The sequence below is a fragment of the Cynoglossus semilaevis genome, chromosome 17 (assembly GCF_000523025.1).
Source record: "Cynoglossus semilaevis isolate Cse_v1.0 chromosome 17, Cse_v1.0, whole genome shotgun sequence".
In the NCBI taxonomy this organism is placed as follows: Eukaryota; Metazoa; Chordata; class Actinopteri; order Pleuronectiformes; family Cynoglossidae; genus Cynoglossus; species Cynoglossus semilaevis.
Window position 1 is genome coordinate 733,458 of NC_024323.1, and position 20,445 is coordinate 753,902.

Below are 20,445 nucleotides of genomic sequence, written 5' to 3' on the forward strand. Positions count from 1 at the left end.
GAAAATAACGCAGACAACTGAAGCACAGCAGGAAAAATGCAAACCGAAAAATTGGCCACCGGTCGACAGGAATTGGCAGAAACAAATAAGACCTACAAACAGGTAGAGATGGCCGGACAATGGTAATGGAAATGGAAAAAGACTACGTTTGGGTAAAGAGACCTACACTTGTTGGCGGCCTGTTGAGGTTGTTGTTGTTGTACTTAGGTATAACACTTGAGAAAGAACTACGTTCACGTATTGTCCCGCTACTTTCATTTAGTTTATCCTGCTTCCATTGTTCTCGGTAACAACGAAGGTAGGCAGAAACATCCTTTACTCTCATGATCAGACATCAAGTAAAAGTCAATCTTAACATTGCTTAAAATTATACTCACGTAAAAGTACCCATCTGAATTCTACTTGAGTAAAAGTAAAAAATAATTTTTCATTGAGTAAAGTTACTTAATTACTTTAAATTACTTGATGCAAAAAAAGGACAAGTCATTCATCTGGTCTCAAACTGTCGAAACTGTTCCGACAGAATTCCGGAATTCCTTTCTGGTGCGCACGAGAAAGTATCTCGTTTTTTTTCTTCCTTTCCCATGTCTCTTTAGGGGCTCCGTAAATACAAGTGGCATAAGTTCAGAAATATATGATCCATTTGAACGCTTATATTGCAAATTCAAGCCACTAAAGCGCACTTCAATTTCGACATGGACAGCTCTGTCCACCAGGGCAAGGCTATTAGTATAACACACAGTAGCCTACCAGAATTGATTGATTAGCTAGCGGTATGAACTTTGTTAGCCCGTAAAAAATCCATAAATAGCCGCGTCATTGTTTAAGTCGCAAGGTTCAAAAAGTAGCGGCTTATAGTCCGGAAATTACGGTAACTAGACTTTTTTATAATGTGCCATTATCTGGAGTTCAAAAACGGAGGTTCCATTGTATTTAGATTTTCTTTCCTAAAGGATGCATCTTATTGCATGACCTTCCCCCTCATAAGATGATGAATGTAAAAATGATTTTTCGAACGTAATTTTGGTCCTTCATTGGACCCTCTCTATGTTAACCAGGCCAATTCAGAAGTGTCCTGCAATTTACGAAAGTGTCATTACCGATTTTCATCAGCAGCTGCGCATGTGATGACCTGAATATTAACGAGTCCCGAGAACTGGCACTCAGCTGCAGTAGCCGGTCGCAACATTACAGTGTCTTCACCTTCAGACCTTTTTTGCTCTAAAACAGAGGTGTCAAACCTCATTTTGATTCAAGATCCACATTCGTGAAATATAATTTGAAAAAAAACATCATGAATTTTTTCACTTTCGAAATTCACCAAGCAGCCGGATTGAACCCCTAACGGACCAGTTTTGGCCGTGGGCTGTATGTTTGACACCCCTGCTCTAAAAAGTTGCACATATTCGGGCATCTTTAACTAAAAACCATAACTGACGAGGCACAAGAAAAAGGCTATTGCCACTCTCAGGTAAACACATGAAAACCTATGGACGAGGACATATTCAAACAGAACAGCTAGGTTTTAAGTCAGATGCGTCAATCACCGACACACTATGCGGTTAATTTGGCCATCTTGATGAATTTTGAAAATTCAAATTAAAAAAAAAAAAAAATCACATGGTGATGGTTTTGACAAATTATATTTCATTTAATATGAATATTTTCCAATATACTTCTTCACATGGAAACAAAGGGGCAATACATATATATTGTAAGTCCGGCTCACTTGACATTTAATCAGAGTGAATCAAAATGAGTTATACAGTACATATTAAGGAAATCAGCCAGCCAACTTTTCGTAATCTTAGTCAGATTATTCATAGTCCCAGGAGCAGTGAACAGTCTCAATTCTGCGGTATTGGGTATTTCGATACTCAGATGAGTAGAGTATGAGACACCCACACCCACAAATCAAAATACTATCGAGAACCTGATATGCATTTTTGTATATTTGTATATGTATATTTTTATCTCTACAAACCACTATATGAGTTGCTGCCACCTAGTGACCGGAGGCCAATATTTCATTTGAAGCCCCCCCCCCTCCCACTATTTGAGAAGTACTGAGATAGAGTATCGATTTACGCTCATAAATTAACAAAATGTCTTTGCCACTTTCACAATTTTTTAGGGCAGAAGTTCACAACGGGAGGGTAGCGCCCCCTAGGGGATTGCAGTTTCATTGCAGGAGGGGAGGCACTGATGGAAGGAATGAATGAATTTAACGTAACACAACATATTGTCCAATGCTGTCACCTATAGAAAAATAAGAAAACATATAAATAAATACACAGAAATGTTTCTGGAGTTTATTCAAGTACTCGATGACAAAAAAGGAAAGATTCCCGATTTAGATTTTCAAAGAAGAATTAGGCAGAATCGTCAGAACCAATAACGATTTGGGGCACTAGAGCATTAGCCATCTCAGAGTGGAGGGTATCATCTCCCCCTGCTGTCTATTTCTGGCATTGCTGCAGTCGTGGATTGGCTGCAGTGTAACGACCTGAATTTTTTTTTTTTTAACTCCATCTGGGATAACTTAACAGGCATTGTACATTAATTAAATTATTTTTCTTTTTTCATTTCCCAGATGTGGTTTCATTATTAATGCTTTATTTCACGCCTTGTTTCAACTATTTATTATTTATATTTATGAAAGAACAATTAAAAAGCGTAAGTAAAATGAACCGGATCTGTCTCGGTCATCCTTAAAACTCATTGTTTTCACACTTTTAGTTCTGATTTTGCAAACGATGTTTTTTTACCAAATTTTAAAGTTACAAATAATATATAAAATACTAATTTCTCTACCAAAGAAAACAATGTTGGCGCACACTGTGGAGAAGTGCTTTAATCATTTCAGCAAAAACTTAAAAATTCTATCAATAGTTTAAAAAAATAAACAAGAAAACAAATATACACTTGATTATTTCAGCCTTTCAACTAAAAATTTCCAAAGTTCACCTAAACGAAATGCATCACTCAAGAAGTTCTAACATCAATTTCCTGTCACTAAATATATTATAAGGTCTTCATTCTCTTTTCTTCTACGTTGACGTCCCCTCCCTCCTCCTGGACGCGCTTAGAACCGCAGGCCGTATTCGGGTGTGGACCGTTCATTTCGGATACGTTTCCTTTATGAGTTTTCATTTCTCTTTTCTCCCGTCTCTCAGTCATCTCTTCGAGGTCGACGGCGAAGAGGGTTTTGAGCGCAGGGATGAGTCTCGGGATGATTTTAAAGTCTGCAAAGCTAATCTGCAAGAACGAAAGAGCAAGTAAAAGAAGGGTTAGTGGTTACAACAAAATGAAACACAATAATGTTTGATTTATGAATTCCTACAGGACGGTGCATCTGACGTAGTACAGCAGAGGACAGATCCTTGGAAAGATAATCTTTGATGGTTCCACTGTACATGTAGTTCAATTATCATAGTGTTTTCAAAAATGTAGGGTCTGTTTTCTGCCAGAATCACAATTGTTTAAAGGTCTTATGGGGCATTCACATCAAAAGCGATAAGCCATAGGGGTTTGAGTAGCAGTTCCACATACACGGTCAATGTAAAACGGTAAAACATGACAAGCAATTTAGGGGACTGCTTGTCACCTTTCCGAAGTAAGCAAAGAAGTGAACAAGGAAGATGCATGGGCTAACGCAGTACTTCTCAAATAGACCGGGGGTCCTACGGGGGGGGTAACGTTTTACCCCCAGGATAGCCGGGAGGTGGTACTCTCAGGTACCGTATTTTCCGCACTATAAGGCGCACCGTGTTATAAGGCACACCTTCAATGAATGACAACTGTCGAGCTATTTTAAGAGTTTTAACATGACCGTAGTTAGCCAAACATAAAACTTCCAGAAGTCAGAAGTTAGCTGAAACTAGTTTAGAGGTGCCCGCAGGGTATGTTCTAAAAATAAAACTAGCCAACAAAAGGGTGAAAAATCGTACTGTTACTGCGCTCTTTCATACAGTTACACTTCCAATGGTATTCAAATGAGGTGCAATGACGGTGGTAAAAAGAGCGTCTGCTATTGTATGTCCCAGAACTGATTAATATTACATTGTTCAGGAAGTCTGTATTAAGTGTCCTTGAAGTAGCCGTCAGTCTCATAAAGGTTGGTGAGCCCCGATGTAGAGCATTTGATGAAATATCCATAGAAGTAAGTACAAAAGGCACCAAAATTGTTTTTGAAAAAAGTCTAAGCAAAAGTCAAACCATAAATTCAATTCCAAGATTGGGCAAATGGGAAATGGTTGTCTAATGAAGCCGATCATTGTCACTCACTCTCGAATTCAATTCCAAGATATGATTGTCTGATGAAGCCGATCATTGTCACTCACTCTCATGTGGTCAAATGAAATTCCAACTTTGTCTGTGAAGTCTTCACTGAAGAGAGGGATCTTGGCATAGCGTTGGCTGAAGTGGTTCAACATGATGAACTCTGCGTTCATCTTCACACCAACGCCAATGGCCTGGGAGGTTGTGCTATCAAAAAAAAAAGTCACAAGGGAAACATTTTAATAGTAATGGTCTGGGAAGAAAAAATAAAATAAATAAATAAGAAATCAGTACATATTGATTCATGCATAACCGCTAAAGCAGTGGTACCCAACATTTTTTTGGATCATTAAATTTTCTAAATAAAACATTGTTTAGATTTGATTCTGTTAGTATTGGAGTCTGACTGGCCTATTGTTTTGAAACATTGACAGATTATCTTTGATTATCTTTTCATCACTCTCCATAACTTTCATATACTGTGAATGATTTAATAATAAGAATATCCATCCATCCATCCATCCATTTTCATCCGCTTATCCGTTACCGGGTCGCTGGGGCAGCAGTCGCCACCCATTCATTTTTTATTAATTCATGCAATTGCAGTGCCTTGATTTGGTACTAATTATTGACATCATAATTTCTTTCGGTACCAGGTGTTTCCGGCCTTGGTTTCATCATTTTTTCGGTTTTCAGTTTTGGCCAAGAATTTTCATTTTGGCGCATCACTCATTTATTTGAAGCACGATAATGTTTTTTTTTTTTTTAAAGTAAGTGTTTAAAAAGGCTTCACTGAGATGAACTGAAACTAAAACATGAAGTAAAATAAAAACATTTCCAAATAAAAGTGATTGTGCTTGAAGTGCTTCAAGAAATTGAAATTGAACATTTTTTTTTTTTCCGAGTGAGAAGAATCACTCGGTGACTGACAACTCCTCTTGTTTTACGCTACGTCAAAGTTGATTCGCATTTCCGGCCACTTTCTCTACACACTTGTCACGACATGTAATGGATTTTTTTTTAAATGTTTCAATTATATAAGTTGGCTGGGTTTACGACTTATACTAAGATGTGACTTACACAATAAAATATATATTTTACGTTTGTTATTTTCACACTCGCAGCCACTAGAGGGCACTAGTGCAACTTATACTCTAGAGCAACTTATATATATATATTTTTTCTTCTTCATTATGCGTTTTCTGGCTGGTGCGACTTATACTCGGAACGGTATATGGTATATGTTCATCCGTAACGTTCATCCTTCCAATTAGTTTCAATTATTTTTCTGACGATCTTTCTTATCTTTCATGGATTACTAGATCCAACCAACCAAGTACAAACCGTGAACCGTTCTTTAAAGCTCTGCTGCGGCTGGTTAAAAAAAACCAACCGTTTCCTCTCACCTGTGCCTCTTCTCTGCGGCGTCCTGTTCAAGCCCGTCTTCTAATGTTGCCTCGTGTATTAACAAAGTTGCGTTCTTTCCTGCAACACACGTGCACACTCAACTGTCACGTCACTTAAATACAGCTCTTAGTGTCTCTTAGTGCCACAGCCTCTTTGTTGGGTCATCCATTAAGGCTAAAATGCTTTTATCATTTTCTTTACGCCATCTATTGGGGAAACGTGGGTATTGCAGGGAAACGACAGAAGTATAATGATAATATAAATAAATTAGATCATTCGGAAAAGTTTGGCGGGCCGAATTAAAAAGCGGATCTGGCCGCATCCGGCCCCCAGGCCTATACACTGATACTTTTGTCAGAGCTAAGAGGAGAATTTCCAGGTCAGCTTCGGTTAGATTTTAAATAGTGTTTAAGACCTAAACAGAAATGTTCAGTTGAAAGAAGTCAAATGTAGCTTCGGTAGATTTTAAATAGTGTTTAAGAGTTTCAAGTTCATGTGACCTAAATAGAAATGTTCAGTTGAAAGAAGTCAAATGCACTGAGATTGTTTAGCAGCTGCAGAAATAACCAAAAATCTAGAATTGCTTGAATTTAAAAATCAGAAACTACATGTTTAGATATTCATAAAATAGATTAAAAACTAGGGGTGTCAAATTATTGCGTAATAATTGCAATTAATTAATTACAGTCATATTTAGGGCGTTAGGTTTTTTTTAATCGTGGTAATCTAAGTTTTCTTTAACTTTACTGTTTTTATTTTTTATTTTTAGAACTTGCTTAACGCCGAAGCAGCTCAGGTTTAGCATACCACATCAACGCAAAAGCACCCAGTCACGAGTGTAGCCACAGCTAACGTTAGCGGCGAAGATGTTAGCAATTTAGTGCGTCATAACAAAGCTCTTCGCCGAACTAAACTCCAGGAGAACACCCCGCTTAAGAGCAAGTCTGCGACCGACGGGCTAGCGAATGTTCTTGCCAAGTGGATAGCAGATGAACTGCAGGTTGATAAACATACAAGAAGACAGCTTAACAGATGTGTTGCGAAGACCAGCACTGGGACTGATGGAAGTTCGGTGTTCAATACTTGCGACTTATAGTACAGAAAATACGATAGTTATTGTCATAAAATTATCGGGTATGAAATATTTGTGTATTTATACGTGAATTTGAATCGATAATTAAGCATGAAATGTGACCTAAACAATCGAAATTAAATTGGGAGATTCTTAAAAATTCCCAGCCCTAGGTAAACGATGAATAAATAAATAACTAGATTTAAGCCAGAAACAGCTAATAGTTAGCCAACAACAAAAAAAATAACCTTATATCCTACAAAAGTCAAACTTACCTAAGTGCACAAAGGCATCACAGGGCATTGTGTCTCCAGAGAAAGCTAGTTTCCAACCTGACTGGTGAGTAATGCAGCAGGCAAAGGCGTTCTGGTAGTGATGTACTTTGCATGTCTGAAACTAAGAAACGGGAAAAAAAGAAAAGGAATAAATTGATTATTACGGTTAGTAACTCGATGTATATATATATTTATGCTCAAACAAACCGTTAAGAGATCGTTCTTCTTCAGCATTTCTGTCACGAGTGACTTTGTCCACTGTTTGGTCGTCTCGGCACCAACACACAGAGCCATGTTTGGGATGAATCTGTAAAACCAGAACACGTGACATCAAGTGGTCAAGTCAAAGTAATGAAGAAAATCCCAATATAGCAAAAAGGAACACAGACGTTGAAATTGAATGGCATGGCTTTCTACAAAGTTATAGAGGACACATTAATAGAAAAAAATAGATAAATACTTGTAAGAGAAAGTACAATTAAATTGCTTTTTTTTTAAAAAAAAACTTAGTATATCGTTGAGCCAATAGTATCGCAGCACATTGCAACATATTGTGTAATTCCACCTGTATCGTGACGCGTATCAAATTCAAATCACTTACGCTAGCCTACAAAATTAATGGGTCTGCTCCAATCTAATTGAGCACCGTGATAAAGGCTTTTTTCCCATATTAAATTATTATCTTTTTTTTCTCAACACTTTACTGTTTTATTCTCATAGATTTACAACTATAATTTCGTCATTTTTTTAATTTTTTTTTTTTTTTCCCTATTATGTCACCCTATTACTTTGTCGTACAAAATAGCCACTTATTAGCGAAACATAGCACTGCACATAATTACTAGGACTATTACTATACTAAAAAGTGAAGGTTTGTTTTGAGTGGTTAAATGTTGCGTGACTACATACTTGACATAGCCGACAATCTCTTCACAGTGGTCATGATATTGATTGAGCCAGCTCATAATCTGCCTCGGTGCGATCAGGCTGATTGGGGTCAAGGATAACCCTAGGATTTTCTGGAGACAAAAATGTACTTCAGTTAAAGTCAAGGCGCGATGAACAACAGAATTAAATGTCATCGAGATACGGCCAAAGTTATTGCCACATTTGCAATTCTATCAAATTTTACACATAGCAACTCGATCTAATCTACAACTGAAATTTAATAATTATTTTAACTGTTAACCACAGATATACCGTAATGCAAAAAAAAAAAAAAAAAATCACAATTTTGGGATCAGTTTATCAGGCTCGGCTTATACGCGAATCAGCTAATACTCGAGTTTGTACGGTAATGAATAATAATTCTGGTGCAAAACGTTTCACCTCCATATTGGAAGGATAAACGTTACGGATGAACATATACCGTAACCGAGTATAAGTCGCACCAGCCAGAAAACACATAATGAAGAAGAAAAAAAACATATATAAGTTGCACTACTGCTCTCTAGTGGCTGCCAGTGTGAACATAACAAACGTAAAAAATATATATTTTATTGTGTAAGTCACATCTTAGTATAAGTCGTAAACCCAGCCGTAGGATGGAAAAAAAAGTGCAACTTATAGTCCGGAAAATATGGTCATGATCACATGATGATGTGCAGCGACCAGTTCAGAAATTGCGCAAAATGATTGCCCTTTCTGAAAGTCGAGTGTATATTATCCATTATAATATGGATTAATTCCATATTACCTCACATGGGAGTCGACTGTCAACTAATGAGGAAAGTTTTTTTTTCCTTTTGGAGAGTGACAACAATTGGCTACTCGGTGGTTCAGCGTCAAAAACATTCCTGAAAGAGTTAAAGGACAAAGTGTTTTTGTTTACCATGGCTTTCTCTCTCTGATACAGAACATTCAGCAGTCCCTGAGACAAAAGGTTTAAAGGTTAGCAGACATCTCAGAAGTACACTGTCCGTCAATGATCGTCATTAACGAATCCTTTTAAACTGTGTCGGGGTTTAACAGTCAACTGGAGATTTAAATAAAGCTCCTACGGTGTGATGATCAGCGTGCATGTGCGAGATGAAGACGGTGGATATTTTTGATAAAGCTGTGTCCACACTGTCTCCATAATGTTTGCAGAGTTGACTGAAGGTTCCTTCTCCGCAGTCCAGCAGCATCGACTGATCGGGGCTACAAGGGAACGAAACACAAAGTCATTCAAATTCAGCTTTTTGTCTTCTCGTCGTAAACCAGAAAACATACATTTTCCTCATGGTGTATTGCAATATTTCTGGCTTTAAAAGATGAAAGATATTTAGAAGATATTTTAAAGATATTTGGCATTGTGACAAGAAATCTTTTGTTTGTGTCATTTTCCCAATATTTATCTCTATTCCAAATTATGTAGCCAAAACCGACCCGCTAGATGCCCAAATTTTGTAAATAAAAAAAATATAAAAACATTTAATTTTCAGGATATTTCTTGTACAAATATATTTCATTAAATATGAATAAATAATAATAAATATATGATATACTTTTATATATAAAGTATAGTATATAAAGTATATACTATATATAGTATATATTATATTATATACTTTATATATTATGTGCTTGTCTGCATGAAAACAAAGGGGAAAAACATTATTGTTAATTACCATAATTTCCAGACTATGAGCCGCTAATTTTACAGGCTAACCATACAGTCCATACAGCTAGCAATCACTGACTTTTCTGGTAGGCTACTGTGTGTTATGCTAGTAGCATATGGGGGCGCACGCGGGAGAGAATGGTAGCGAAATTTTGAGAGCAGTTTGAGCCCTGTCATGTTGAAGCGCGAGTTGGTTCTAGAGGAGCTGTTGTTGAAACTCCGTTTATGTTCTGTTGTGGTCGGTGTGGCTGATAATAAAGAGCCCAACTTAGCTCCGGAGCTAGCGTTAGCTTTGGCCCACAGTGCTATACACAGTGAGTTGTATAGCACTACAAAGAGGATAAATTAGTGCTTGCTTCTTTCATTAATTCATCTTTTCAGTGTTTAAATCTTTTTTGTGTTGGTCTTGAACAACACCTACACGTTTTTCATCTTATTTTCAGGGCAAATAAAGCAAAGTTTCTCACCTGATATTTACTAAAGTACCACTGACGTTTCTGATCTTCATTGGAAGAGCTGATCCTGTTCCCAAGAAAACCACCTCAGGGTATTTTGGCCCTAATGCACAAACGTTTAAATTTTACATATACATAGTAATGTTGACAATGACCAACTACATGTTAATAAATAGACCCAAAAACATTAACCCTTTCATGCATGACGGTCACTACAGTGGACAGCTATGAAAATGTCATTTTCTATGATAAGAATAGGTTTTGATGGTGTTGCAGTGTTGCATATAAGCCTCTACAGTGGACGCCTGCGAATCACCCAACACTGCCATACAGTGGTCAGCTTTTGCAACTGCAGAATAATTGTGTCAACATTCAAAAAGAAAATTTGGTGTATAAAAACAGAACCAAACCAGTATAAGGGTTAAATTAAAATTATTATTTCTTTTTCTATCATCAGAAACTAACCTGAAGCTTCTGCAGCGTCTGTTGAGCAAACGCTCTTGCAATTTTCCACTTCTTCCAGAAAGTTTGGGATCTCTGACGCCTCCTTCACAAACTCCTCTGTGTTGCAGGAAGGGACGGCATCTCTAATTGAGGAAAAACAGCAGTTAGCACATACAGTAAGCACACATACACACGCCCATTTTTTTTTTTTTTTAACTATAGGCTTTTGTTGAACAATTATGGAAAAAGACAACGAAAGAACAAAGCAACCTTTGCCATTCCATTCCAGGTCGAAGTTGAAACTTGAGCAGACACTCTCCTCTGACAATGGGGACATGTAGAGTGGCCTGAGGCGCCTGTGGATAAAAACAGGTAGTTTACGATCATTTTGTTAATTTATAAAAATCCATAAATTAGCCACATTACTGTTTGAGCCGCAGGGTTCAAAGCGGGTGAAAAATGTAGCGGCTTGTAGTCCGGAAATTACGGTATTCCCACAATTGGTGATGGATGCAACTTGCCACCACTCATATTCTTGTGTGCAAACACAAATGTATCCAGCTCACTGTAAATGCAACTGTTACTCTCGTACAGTCATTCGCCTATAAGCTTCATTAAAGCTTCGATAACAACTTTGAATTAAACTCTCCATTAAAACTCTTAAAAACAAACCATGTTGTTCATTTTCGGTTTTATTATTCACTCCAAGGCAGAGGTGGGACCAAGTCATTGCTTTGCAAGTCACAAGCAAGTCTCAAGTCTTTGCACTCAAGTCCGAATCAAGTCTCAAGTCAAAATAGGCTAAGTCCGAGTCGAATCCAAGTCAAGACTGAAAAGTGTCAAGTCAAGTCCCAAGTCCTGCCGTTTCTGTTTCGAGTCCTTTCGAGTCCTTCCACTCACTGCCACTCGTTTTTTTGTTGACCAAATCGTAGTTTTTAAATCCGAACAACACGATCTTTGGTATTATTTTCTCTAACCCGCGCATTGTTCAACAGCTCTTTCTCAGTGGTTGTCCCGCAATTCGACTGGCTCGATATTATCGCGTCAAAACAATGTGGGTCTAACTTGATTGGATGTTGTGCCGACAGCACATACACACACAGACGCACACACGTACACAATGCAATGATATACAATGATACAGAGCGCTCCTCAATAACTTACTTTATAATCTTTGGGTTTTGGAGAAAGTATCAAGTCTTGTTGAGTCAAAGGGCTCGAGTCCAAGTGAAGTCACGAGTCATTGATGTTAAAGTCCAAGTCGAGTTGCAAGTCTCTTTACATTTTGTCAAGTCGAGTCGAAAGTCATCAAATTGATGGCTCGAGTCAAGGTGACTGTTGACAAACTTGCCAAAACACGACGTATAGTTCGGACACTACAATAATAAAACTGCATTACGAAAAAAAAAAAAAAACGCAGCACGTATCAGTAGTAAGAAGGTCATCGAAAGGGAAATTGAAGGATCCAGACATTAAAATGTTAGAGACAGCTAGCACCATGCACAGTGTTTACCTTTGTTCTGTAGGACCTCAGTGGTGGGAACACCTCAGGGTGAATCATGTTGAGCTGAGCCTGGATCTTGTATGACCTGATGTTGTGGTCAGTGCAGGCATGTTCATTCAGGATCAGGTGTGTAGCTGAGGAAAATCTGTGGAATTGGGAAAAGAAAAAAGGAGAAATCTGCCTTCATATTGATACGTCCAAAAACTCAGAACTCTCTAAGGCAGAGGTTCCCAAAATGGCGGGTGAATGAATGAATAAAACGTTACGCAGTATATTGTCCAATGCTGCCCAAAGCTCCCTTTTGGAACAAATCAGTTGTCGAACAAGGTTTTGAACTAAAAATTGCGCCGGTTGTCGTACCATAGCTCGGTTAGCGAACAAGTCAACAATAGCACGCAGAATATATAAGTTAAGAATTGTTGTTTGATTTTGACTTTATTTCTTGCGTTTTGCTTTTTTTTTCGTTTTTTATTTCATAAATCACCATGGGAAAGGCGGAAACGAAAAACAGAACAACAACAGAAGTGGATAAAGATTATACGAAAGCGTAAGAATGGCGCTCGTGTTTTAGATCTGGCGTTAAAGTACGGCTTACCAGAGTCGTCGATTTGTACCGTCATTAATCCAATTTAACACCAATGTTGAAATTAGTAACACCATCGCTAACGTCCAACGATACAATATCCCAGAAGAATGACAGTTTTCATCAATTCATGTAAAAGTACAACACTCTAGTACTCTTCTTTAATTTCCCCAATATACAATATCACATCACAAAAAAAAAGGTAGCATGGGGGACCCTTTAAAAATGATGATGAAAAATCAGGTAATCCCTTTAAGAGAAATGATGATAAAAAATCAGGTAATCCCTTTAAGAGAAATTTCCAAACAAAAAAAAATGATGTAGCTGGAAAATTGTCCTTTGGTCCACCCATTCCTGGGACATGTGAGCCTTGTTTTCCTTGTATCACAAATTCCACCAATAAAAAAAATGTTACTCTAAGCTAACGTTGCCAAAGGAGTGACTGTGGTCTCAGACATTAGAAGATGTGGAAAAGTTGCTACTGATTTGGATTCGGGCACTAATTGAGTTGGAACATGTTCTTACGAATGAAGCAGAGAATGTTTGGGAAGCACTTATTCAAGGAATCTACTTTTAGATTAGGGTCAAATGAATCCTACCTTTCCATCCACGCTTTATATTGACCAGTGTTTAAAACAGATTCAGGCGTCATGTGGACCACCAGCACTGCAGGATCTTCTTCACCATGGATTTGGTATCTGTAGCAAACGAGTAGAAGTCGAGTCAAATCCAGTTATATTTATGACCAGGATGATTTTGAAACAGTTTCTAAAAAAATAAAGTCACTTTTATTTAGACTTCAGTGATCTTGTCATTAAACATAGAAAGCTTTTTTTTGCCATCTAGACATCGATGTCCTTTAATCATTCCAGTTTTTCCAGAGTTGTATATATATTTCAGATGTCAACTTTCAGATAGACAGATACTATATCAGGCGTGGGCAAACTTTTTGTGACATGCGGGTCACAAATAGATGGAGCAGATAGATGGAGCGTTCGTATGAATTGAAAAAGTCCTATAAACTTCGTTTCACTTCTTAAATATCACTGTGTTTCGTTTGCTATACGATATATTTGATTGAAATTGCTGTTCCGAACAACCAATGATCCATAAAGGAAAATCTTGAAAATGATCAGGGGTGCCCAAACTTTTTCCCATACCACTGGAAATGACACGCGAGTCGAAGGCCCTGACGGTTAACAATTATGTCCTCAAACAAAACCCCCACCGATTGACAAAGTTGCCGTTTGTTTAACTTAATAATAAATGGTTGAGATTGCCGAATGTGAGAAGCCATAACCGTTCAGCGATCACCTGGACCTTGTTACCTCTGTCATACGTCTCGATTATTTTCCTTTTTCTACCCATGAATGGTGAATAACAACTTTCAAAAAGTCCATATTAAGAGACTAAGTGTCACCTTTTCAGTTGCTCATTCAAGCAGACGGCTGAAACAAACTCCTCAGACGGACACTCAACGATAATAAAGATGGGTCCAGGATACGTCGGGGTGCAAACCTGCTCAGGCTGGATCTGTTGGGAAAAAAAAACAATAAAACAAATAAATATTGTAATACTAAGAAATGTCAACACTGTGAATGTGCAGAATGAAGTATATACCTCTACTCCATTATATGTGATTGTCCTCCCAGCCTTTAGCTCTGCAATTAATGGACCAATTGCTGCTGTACCTCTGTATGGTGTAAGAACATTACAAATGTAAAAAAAAATTTTTTACAAATTTTTTGTTTTGTTTTTTTACCAAATTTCTGCATGCTCACTTAAATGTAGCTTGTATCTTTGAGGGAAAACTTGGGCCCACTTATTGTCTTTTTTTTTTTTTTTTGGATCACTAAATTATCCATAGGATTATTTTAACCGTGAAAAATATAGCATTGTTTTTTTTTACATTTTGTCAAACGTTTAAGTATATTTTAATCATTTTAATAAAAATAGCTGTTTTCTTCCATCCTTAATATTCACAGTTTTAGCTAACCCTTAGCTCGCGTGTCGGCCCATGTGCTATTGTTGAAATATTTTCTGCTAATGTTAGGTTAACTCTACGGATGCATCGAAATTAAAATTTTTGGCCAAAACCGAAATCTGAAAATGTGGAAACCAAGGCTGAAAAGCGAAAGGAATTATAATGCCAGTTGTTAGTACCGTTGCATTGAGCAACTGTGTACTAAACCTAAAAAAAAAAAAATCAAGGCACTACAATTGCATAAATTAATATTGTTTCAAGAATAAAATATTTTTAAAAATTATATAAAATATTTATTTAGCACATTCCAACAATGCACAATATAAACCTCAAAATAAAATGTTAACCAACTGTGTTTCAATATTTAATATTTAGCTAACTATTTTGCTAGCTAGCTTATTTGTCTTCTTCTCTATATGAGGCTTTCTCTATGATTTTGTACTTTTAGAAATTGTATCCAACTTTAAATTATTTCTGAGATACTATATACTGAGTAACTTAACATACTTCCTTTTTTTTATTATCGTTTGGTTAGCTTAATTTACCTATTTCATGGGAACCTTTTTAGGCAGTAACCTCCATGAAAGTGTATTAAAAACTTTAAAAAAATGCAATTTGCAAAGTGTGATTTTTTTTTTTTAGGTCCATGCACCAAAAATAAAATATAGCAATTTGGCGAAAATGTCACTTGATCTCAATGCCTTAACATGTTGCCGATATTTTATGTTTGTAAATAAGCTATAACTAATTTAACAATTTACCTTTCTTAGACACCAGATTTCAGTAAAAAAACTCAAACAGACCTACATCAAGACTAATGACAGCAACAAAGACTTGGTATTGATCATTAAGGTTAATATTCACCACGTCAGATTAATGAACCCTCGCCCTAACACTGAGTGATGTATGACTAAACATCAATAACAGACACTCACACAGGGAGACCCAGGTCAACTGCCTGAGACACCAGGAAATTCCCTTTCTTTGGGTGAACCTTAAAAAAAATGAAGGAGACAAGGTTGTGCTTTACGAAGTGTCCTCCGTGTAATGATCAGGACTAAGGATTTAAAGCCATTCACTGTTTCCTACCTTACATACAAAAGCAACCGCCAAAGACGTATCTCTGGTTGTTGGTCGTCTTTCACCTTCAGAAATGTAAGGGGAAAAAGAGCATTTTTGAGAAAAAACTCAAAAAAAGAAAGCTGATGAATTGTGATGGTTAGAAACATTAAATACCATTTTTTTTCTTTCTTTTCTCAGGGTTAAATGCAAATTACCTCTAAATTCACCGAGACCTTGACCTTCACGCTCTGTAGACCGAGAAGGGCTGCCTGGTGTCGCGGTACTTATCCTACCTCGATCTTCTGACTGGGCTACGGAAAGATCGAATAAAAAAAATAGCAAATGATCACTGAAGAAATAAGGGGTTTCTAAAAACCACTGATAACTTAAAGCTAAAAGTTTAAAAAAAAAAAAAAAAAAAAGGAGAATACACAAAAGCAGGGGACGAATCAACTCACAGAAGATCGGAACCTGGTAAATCGTCATGGTTTCGTCTGAATAGGGCTGTTCTGTGTACGGTCGAACCGCTGTGAGAATGACAATAAATAATCACACCAACAGAATGCGAAAGAAAAAAAAAAGCACACTTGTATATCAGAGAAATAAAATATATAAAAGAAATATATATGTGGATGAACTCATTTGGTGATTTTTGAATAAAAGCTTAAAACAGGCAGGGGCAAACTTTTTGACTTTTGCGGGCCACAAATGTCCTAAAATTGAAAACAAAATCAGGCTGGGACAGGAGCAGATGGGAGTGTTTCGGGCTGGGACAGGAGCAGATGGGAGTGTTCTTGTGAAGTGAGATAACATGACATGTCAAAGTCATGCATAGCGGCTAATATGCTAAAATGCATGTTTGAATCCATGCCTGGTTTAAAACCAATGAGGTACATACATAGTGCGATGTCTTCAAGCGATCCGGAAAAAACTTTGATCGCATTAACAAATTTCTCCTGTTGCAAGAGAGAGAGAGAGAGAGACGCACATACATTAATGTCCATCTGTCAAGTTAAAGTTCTCAATTATTGTGTGTATCATACGGTTCACTTACCAGCTGTGGGGGTCCAGAGAGAGCACATTTAGTGACACCAATGTCCCTCAATGTTAATATCATTCCTACACAAAAGGAAAACAGACAGGCATCAAACTCTCAGCTAACATTCATTTAACTGTATTTTTGAATAAACTGGCTTTCTGTGAACCATGTGGCCATAACATAAAATGTACAGTAATTTCCGGACCATAAGCCGCTACTTTTTTCCACACGCTTGGAACCCTGCGACTTAACCAATGATGCTAAGGCTAGGCTAATTAATGGATTTTTACCGGCTAACAAAGTTCATGCCGCTAGCGATCCATGACAGGCTACTGTGTGCTATACTAGCAGCGTATGTCTGTCTGTCTGTGAATGGCTGTGTGCCTAAATGTGCGAGAGAGTGAGAGAACGGTAGCAAAAGTCATGTTGATGCGTGAGTTGGTTATACAGGGTGTGGAAAAAAGTGAAAAAAATAAAAATCTTTCTGTGTAAATATCCCATGTTACAACAGGGACGTCTGCGGCTTACGTATCGAGAGGTGTGGCCTATAAATGTACAATTATTTTTTTCTTTTGAAATTTAGTGGGTGCGACCTATATTCAGGTGCGCTCAATAGTCCGGATATTACGGTAGTTTTTTTGGGGTTTTTTTTAGCTCATTTCACCTTTTGAAATGAGCTATTTTTTTATTTTGCTAACCATTAACTCTTTTTGGCCAGAAACCACATCACTATCTAACGTTAGCTAAAGGCAGAGGTGGGACCAAGTCCTTACTTTGCCTCAAGTCATAAGTAAGTCTCAAGTCTTTGCACTCAAGTCTCAAGTCAAGACAGGCAAAGTCCGAGTCGAGTCCAAGTCAAGACTGAAAAGTGTCAAGTCAAGTCCCAAGTCATTTCGTTTCTGTTTCGAGTCCTTTTAAACAAAATAATAATATATTTACACAGATCACTTTGGGTTTTGGAGAAAGTCTCGAGTCACGTCGAGTCAAAGGGCCCAAGTCCAAGTTAAGTCACGAGTCACTGATGTTAAAGTCCAAGTCGAGTTGCAAGTCTCTTTACATTTTGTCAAGTCGATTCTAAAGTCCTCAAATTGATGACTCGAGTCTGACTCGAGTCCAAGTCATGAGACTCGAGTCCACACCTCTGGCTAAAGGTGACTCTTTTTATTATTTCTGGCACCGGTCGGACTCAAATGATTCTGAAAAAAAATAATGTATTTACCTGATAAACCACCCACCGTCTCCCAGCTCACTCTGGTCAGGAAAATGTTGTCTAGGCTAGACACTCTGAGCCTGTCGGGGAAACAAAAATAAATGCCCGGGAACTTCTGCTAACCCTTTAATGAAGTTAAGATACAGTGTGTGTTTTTTCGAAACTCACTTGTGCTCCTGCATGAGTCTCTGAGTTCCTTCCCCACAGTTGAACAGATACCTAGAGCGGAAAGGAAAAAGAAAAGGAGACAGAAGAGTTAGCGTGGACAAGGGGTCGCCGTTTTATATAATGGACACACAAGACGTTTTTATATTAAGACGCCAATCAACTTCTAATATACTGTTAAACCAAGGCTAACTTTCTGCTCCCATATTTATGGGCTTTTTTTTCATTCCCTTTCTTATTCATTTTATTGGCTTTAGTGACATTAAAAAACATTACCTTTACTATTAAAAAAGGAATTACTGTATATACGTAACAAAAGTCTAGAAATTCACATTCACAGAATTCACGTTCTACACGAATGTAATTGCTGTTTTTTTTTTTTTTTTTCATGATTTTCAAAGATTATGGGCCATACCAAATAGTGAGTGGAAGGATATTATGACTAGAAAATCTCTTTTTTGTGACTGAAAAAAATATCCAAGAGCCGCATCCTAGGACACTATACCGAAAACACACTTGACACTAGCCTTCATGAGAAGATACATTTTGTTTCTGAAGGACATACAGTGCCTAAAAGGGAGCACATTTGTCAAATGGTAAAAAAAAAGGCTGCTTGTTGTGAGGTACACGTCTTTCTATAATTAATTTGTCTGGCACTGAGGGTTTTGGTTTTGGAAAAGGTAGTGGGAGTCGAACATTTATATTTGGGTTTATGTGCCAGAATTATAGATTTGAGAAAGAGATACATTTAACAAACAATTGGTTTTGCTTTGATGTATAGAAGCGACTGTAGTATTTCACAAAGTAAAATGTACAGCAGGAGTGACTTCTAGGTTAAAGCTGGCAATTCCAACAAATATGTTTATATTTCCCATCCATCTTAAAGTAATCCATGTATTTATTTATTTGGATTTTTATTCATTTACAATGTTATTCTTTTATTGTCAGATTACAATGATATATTCTTCTTTTTCCTTAATATCAAATATATACAGTATGTCCATATGCAGGTTCGTATGCACGTATATGCATGTTTTATGTTAGACATAATAAGTGTATTTCATGTCAAGTATTTTTTTTTTGTTAAGATTAAACGCTGAAAAAACAGTTTGAACTAAACAATACAGAATAATTTTAAATGCCCAAAACAGAGTTATTAAAGGTGAGTGAATTATTTTTATTTTTGAGGTAGAATTTTTTCATGTTTCGGTGTTTGCTGTGGAAACTGTATTATATTCCACTTTCGTTTATAAAAATTAAAAAACGACCCACCTACCTGTTAAACTCAGAGAAGACGTAAACAGACGCAGGATTGTCTCTGCTTCCTGCACCGATCACCTGCAGGTAAACCGTAGACGGTCCGTCAGAAGTTCCTCTTTTGCTCAAGTTATTTTTAGTTTTCTGTCTTCGCAACACTTGCTTCTCTTTCTGTTTGAGGTTTTTCATCTTCCCGGGCCCCACGCTGGTTGTGTTAGTCGCCATATTACGAAAAAATTGGAACGGGGTGAGAGAATCCCGGTGTAGAGTAGCAGCGAAACCGGTGCTTTTCGAGGAGAGAAAGGTTAAAAAATACCTTTGCTTCAAATAGATTGCATTCATGATAATTTCATACAATGTTTAGAATAATCAACAGACCATGTGTCCAAAAAGAACTAAACATTGGCATTTTATAAATCCCTTTTATCAGCATTATTTACCTAAAAGTCCATCAGTACCAACTTTCGAGATTCTAACCCTCGTGATATTTTCCTGGCGCATTAAGATGACGTACATACGCAACCTATTGGCCAACGTACGTATTTGACCCTTTTCTTATTGATGATATACGTCAGCGAGTCCGCCATCTTTGAAGAGTCGAAACAAAAATAATTCGGGACAAATAATATTAGCTGCCAACCCAACCACGAAACTAAAGAACAATGTTAACTTACTGCTGACATAGTTCTTTCAACGCCACACATAATTTAATTTCTTATCTTATTTCTTCTTTATATATCTTTATCTTATATATATCAAGTATTAAACGTGTTTTACACAATCTAGCTGGTTATAATACCGGAATATTAACTTAATTAACTTAACTAACTTAATCATTTTATTAATCACTTATAAACGTCAGCTTTAACTCCATCTTAAGGTGTGATAATATAACAAATCAAGTATGTTAAAACATCTAACTTTCCAGATAGGCAAACTGAAGAAAGAAAAAAACAAACCCACCTCCAATTCTAAATCCGAACCTTATTGGCAATAAAGATGAAAGTAGGCATCCCACAGAATCCGCACAAATCGAGGCAATCTACCAGAAAACCCTGAGACTTTCATCTTTATGTCACAATCCCCGTCACAACCCCACCCCCAG

General features: G+C 37.2%; 1 protein-coding gene across 4 annotated transcripts; it reads right to left on the reverse strand.

Moving 5' to 3' along the window:
- Positions 1-2,838: 2,838 nt before the first annotated feature.
- elac2 (elaC ribonuclease Z 2) lies at positions 2,839-20,440 on the reverse strand. 4 transcript variants are annotated; one of them, XM_008329171.3, is made up of 25 exons: positions 20,304-20,440; positions 19,360-19,626; positions 18,087-18,137; positions 17,928-17,998; positions 16,724-16,788; positions 16,568-16,625; positions 16,128-16,196; positions 15,885-15,980; positions 15,697-15,752; positions 15,543-15,601; positions 14,244-14,316; positions 14,044-14,156; positions 13,223-13,321; positions 12,050-12,185; positions 10,807-10,892; positions 10,558-10,679; positions 10,105-10,195; positions 9,036-9,174; positions 8,867-8,905; positions 7,945-8,054; positions 7,243-7,342; positions 7,036-7,156; positions 5,688-5,766; positions 4,344-4,488; positions 2,839-3,258 (listed from the first exon to the last, which is right to left on the reverse strand). In XM_008329171.3, exons 2-25 carry the CDS (start codon positions 19,563-19,565, stop codon positions 3,025-3,027), a joined length of 2,418 nt encoding a protein of 805 aa, XP_008327393.1. In that variant the 5' UTR covers positions 19,566-19,626; positions 20,304-20,440; the 3' UTR covers positions 2,839-3,024. The 4 variants fall into 4 exon arrangements, with proteins under 4 accessions (XP_008327393.1, XP_008327391.1, XP_024920276.1 ...); XM_008329169.3 differs by lacking the exon at positions 20,304-20,440 and adding an exon at positions 19,781-20,045; XM_025064508.1 differs by lacking the exon at positions 20,304-20,440 and having other exon boundaries at positions 19,360-19,421; positions 19,504-20,044.
- Positions 20,441-20,445: the final 5 nt, after the last annotated feature.

What these genes read in the sequence shown, in the direction of transcription:
- elac2 (XM_008329168.3), bottom strand. Translation starts at nt 19,682, where the DNA reads ATGAATGCAATCTATTTGAAGCAAAGGTATTTTTTAACCTTTCTCTCC. An exon ending in TCTCTGGACCCCCACAGCTG is followed by an intron (nt 16,626 to 16,723) that starts GTAAGTGAACCG and finishes CTCTTGCAACAG; the next exon opens with GAGAAATTTGTTAATGCGAT. An exon ending in TTTCATTTGACCACATGAGA is followed by an intron (nt 3,259 to 4,343) that starts GTGAGTGACAAT and finishes TCGTTCTTGCAG; the next exon opens with ATTAGCTTTGCAGACTTTAA.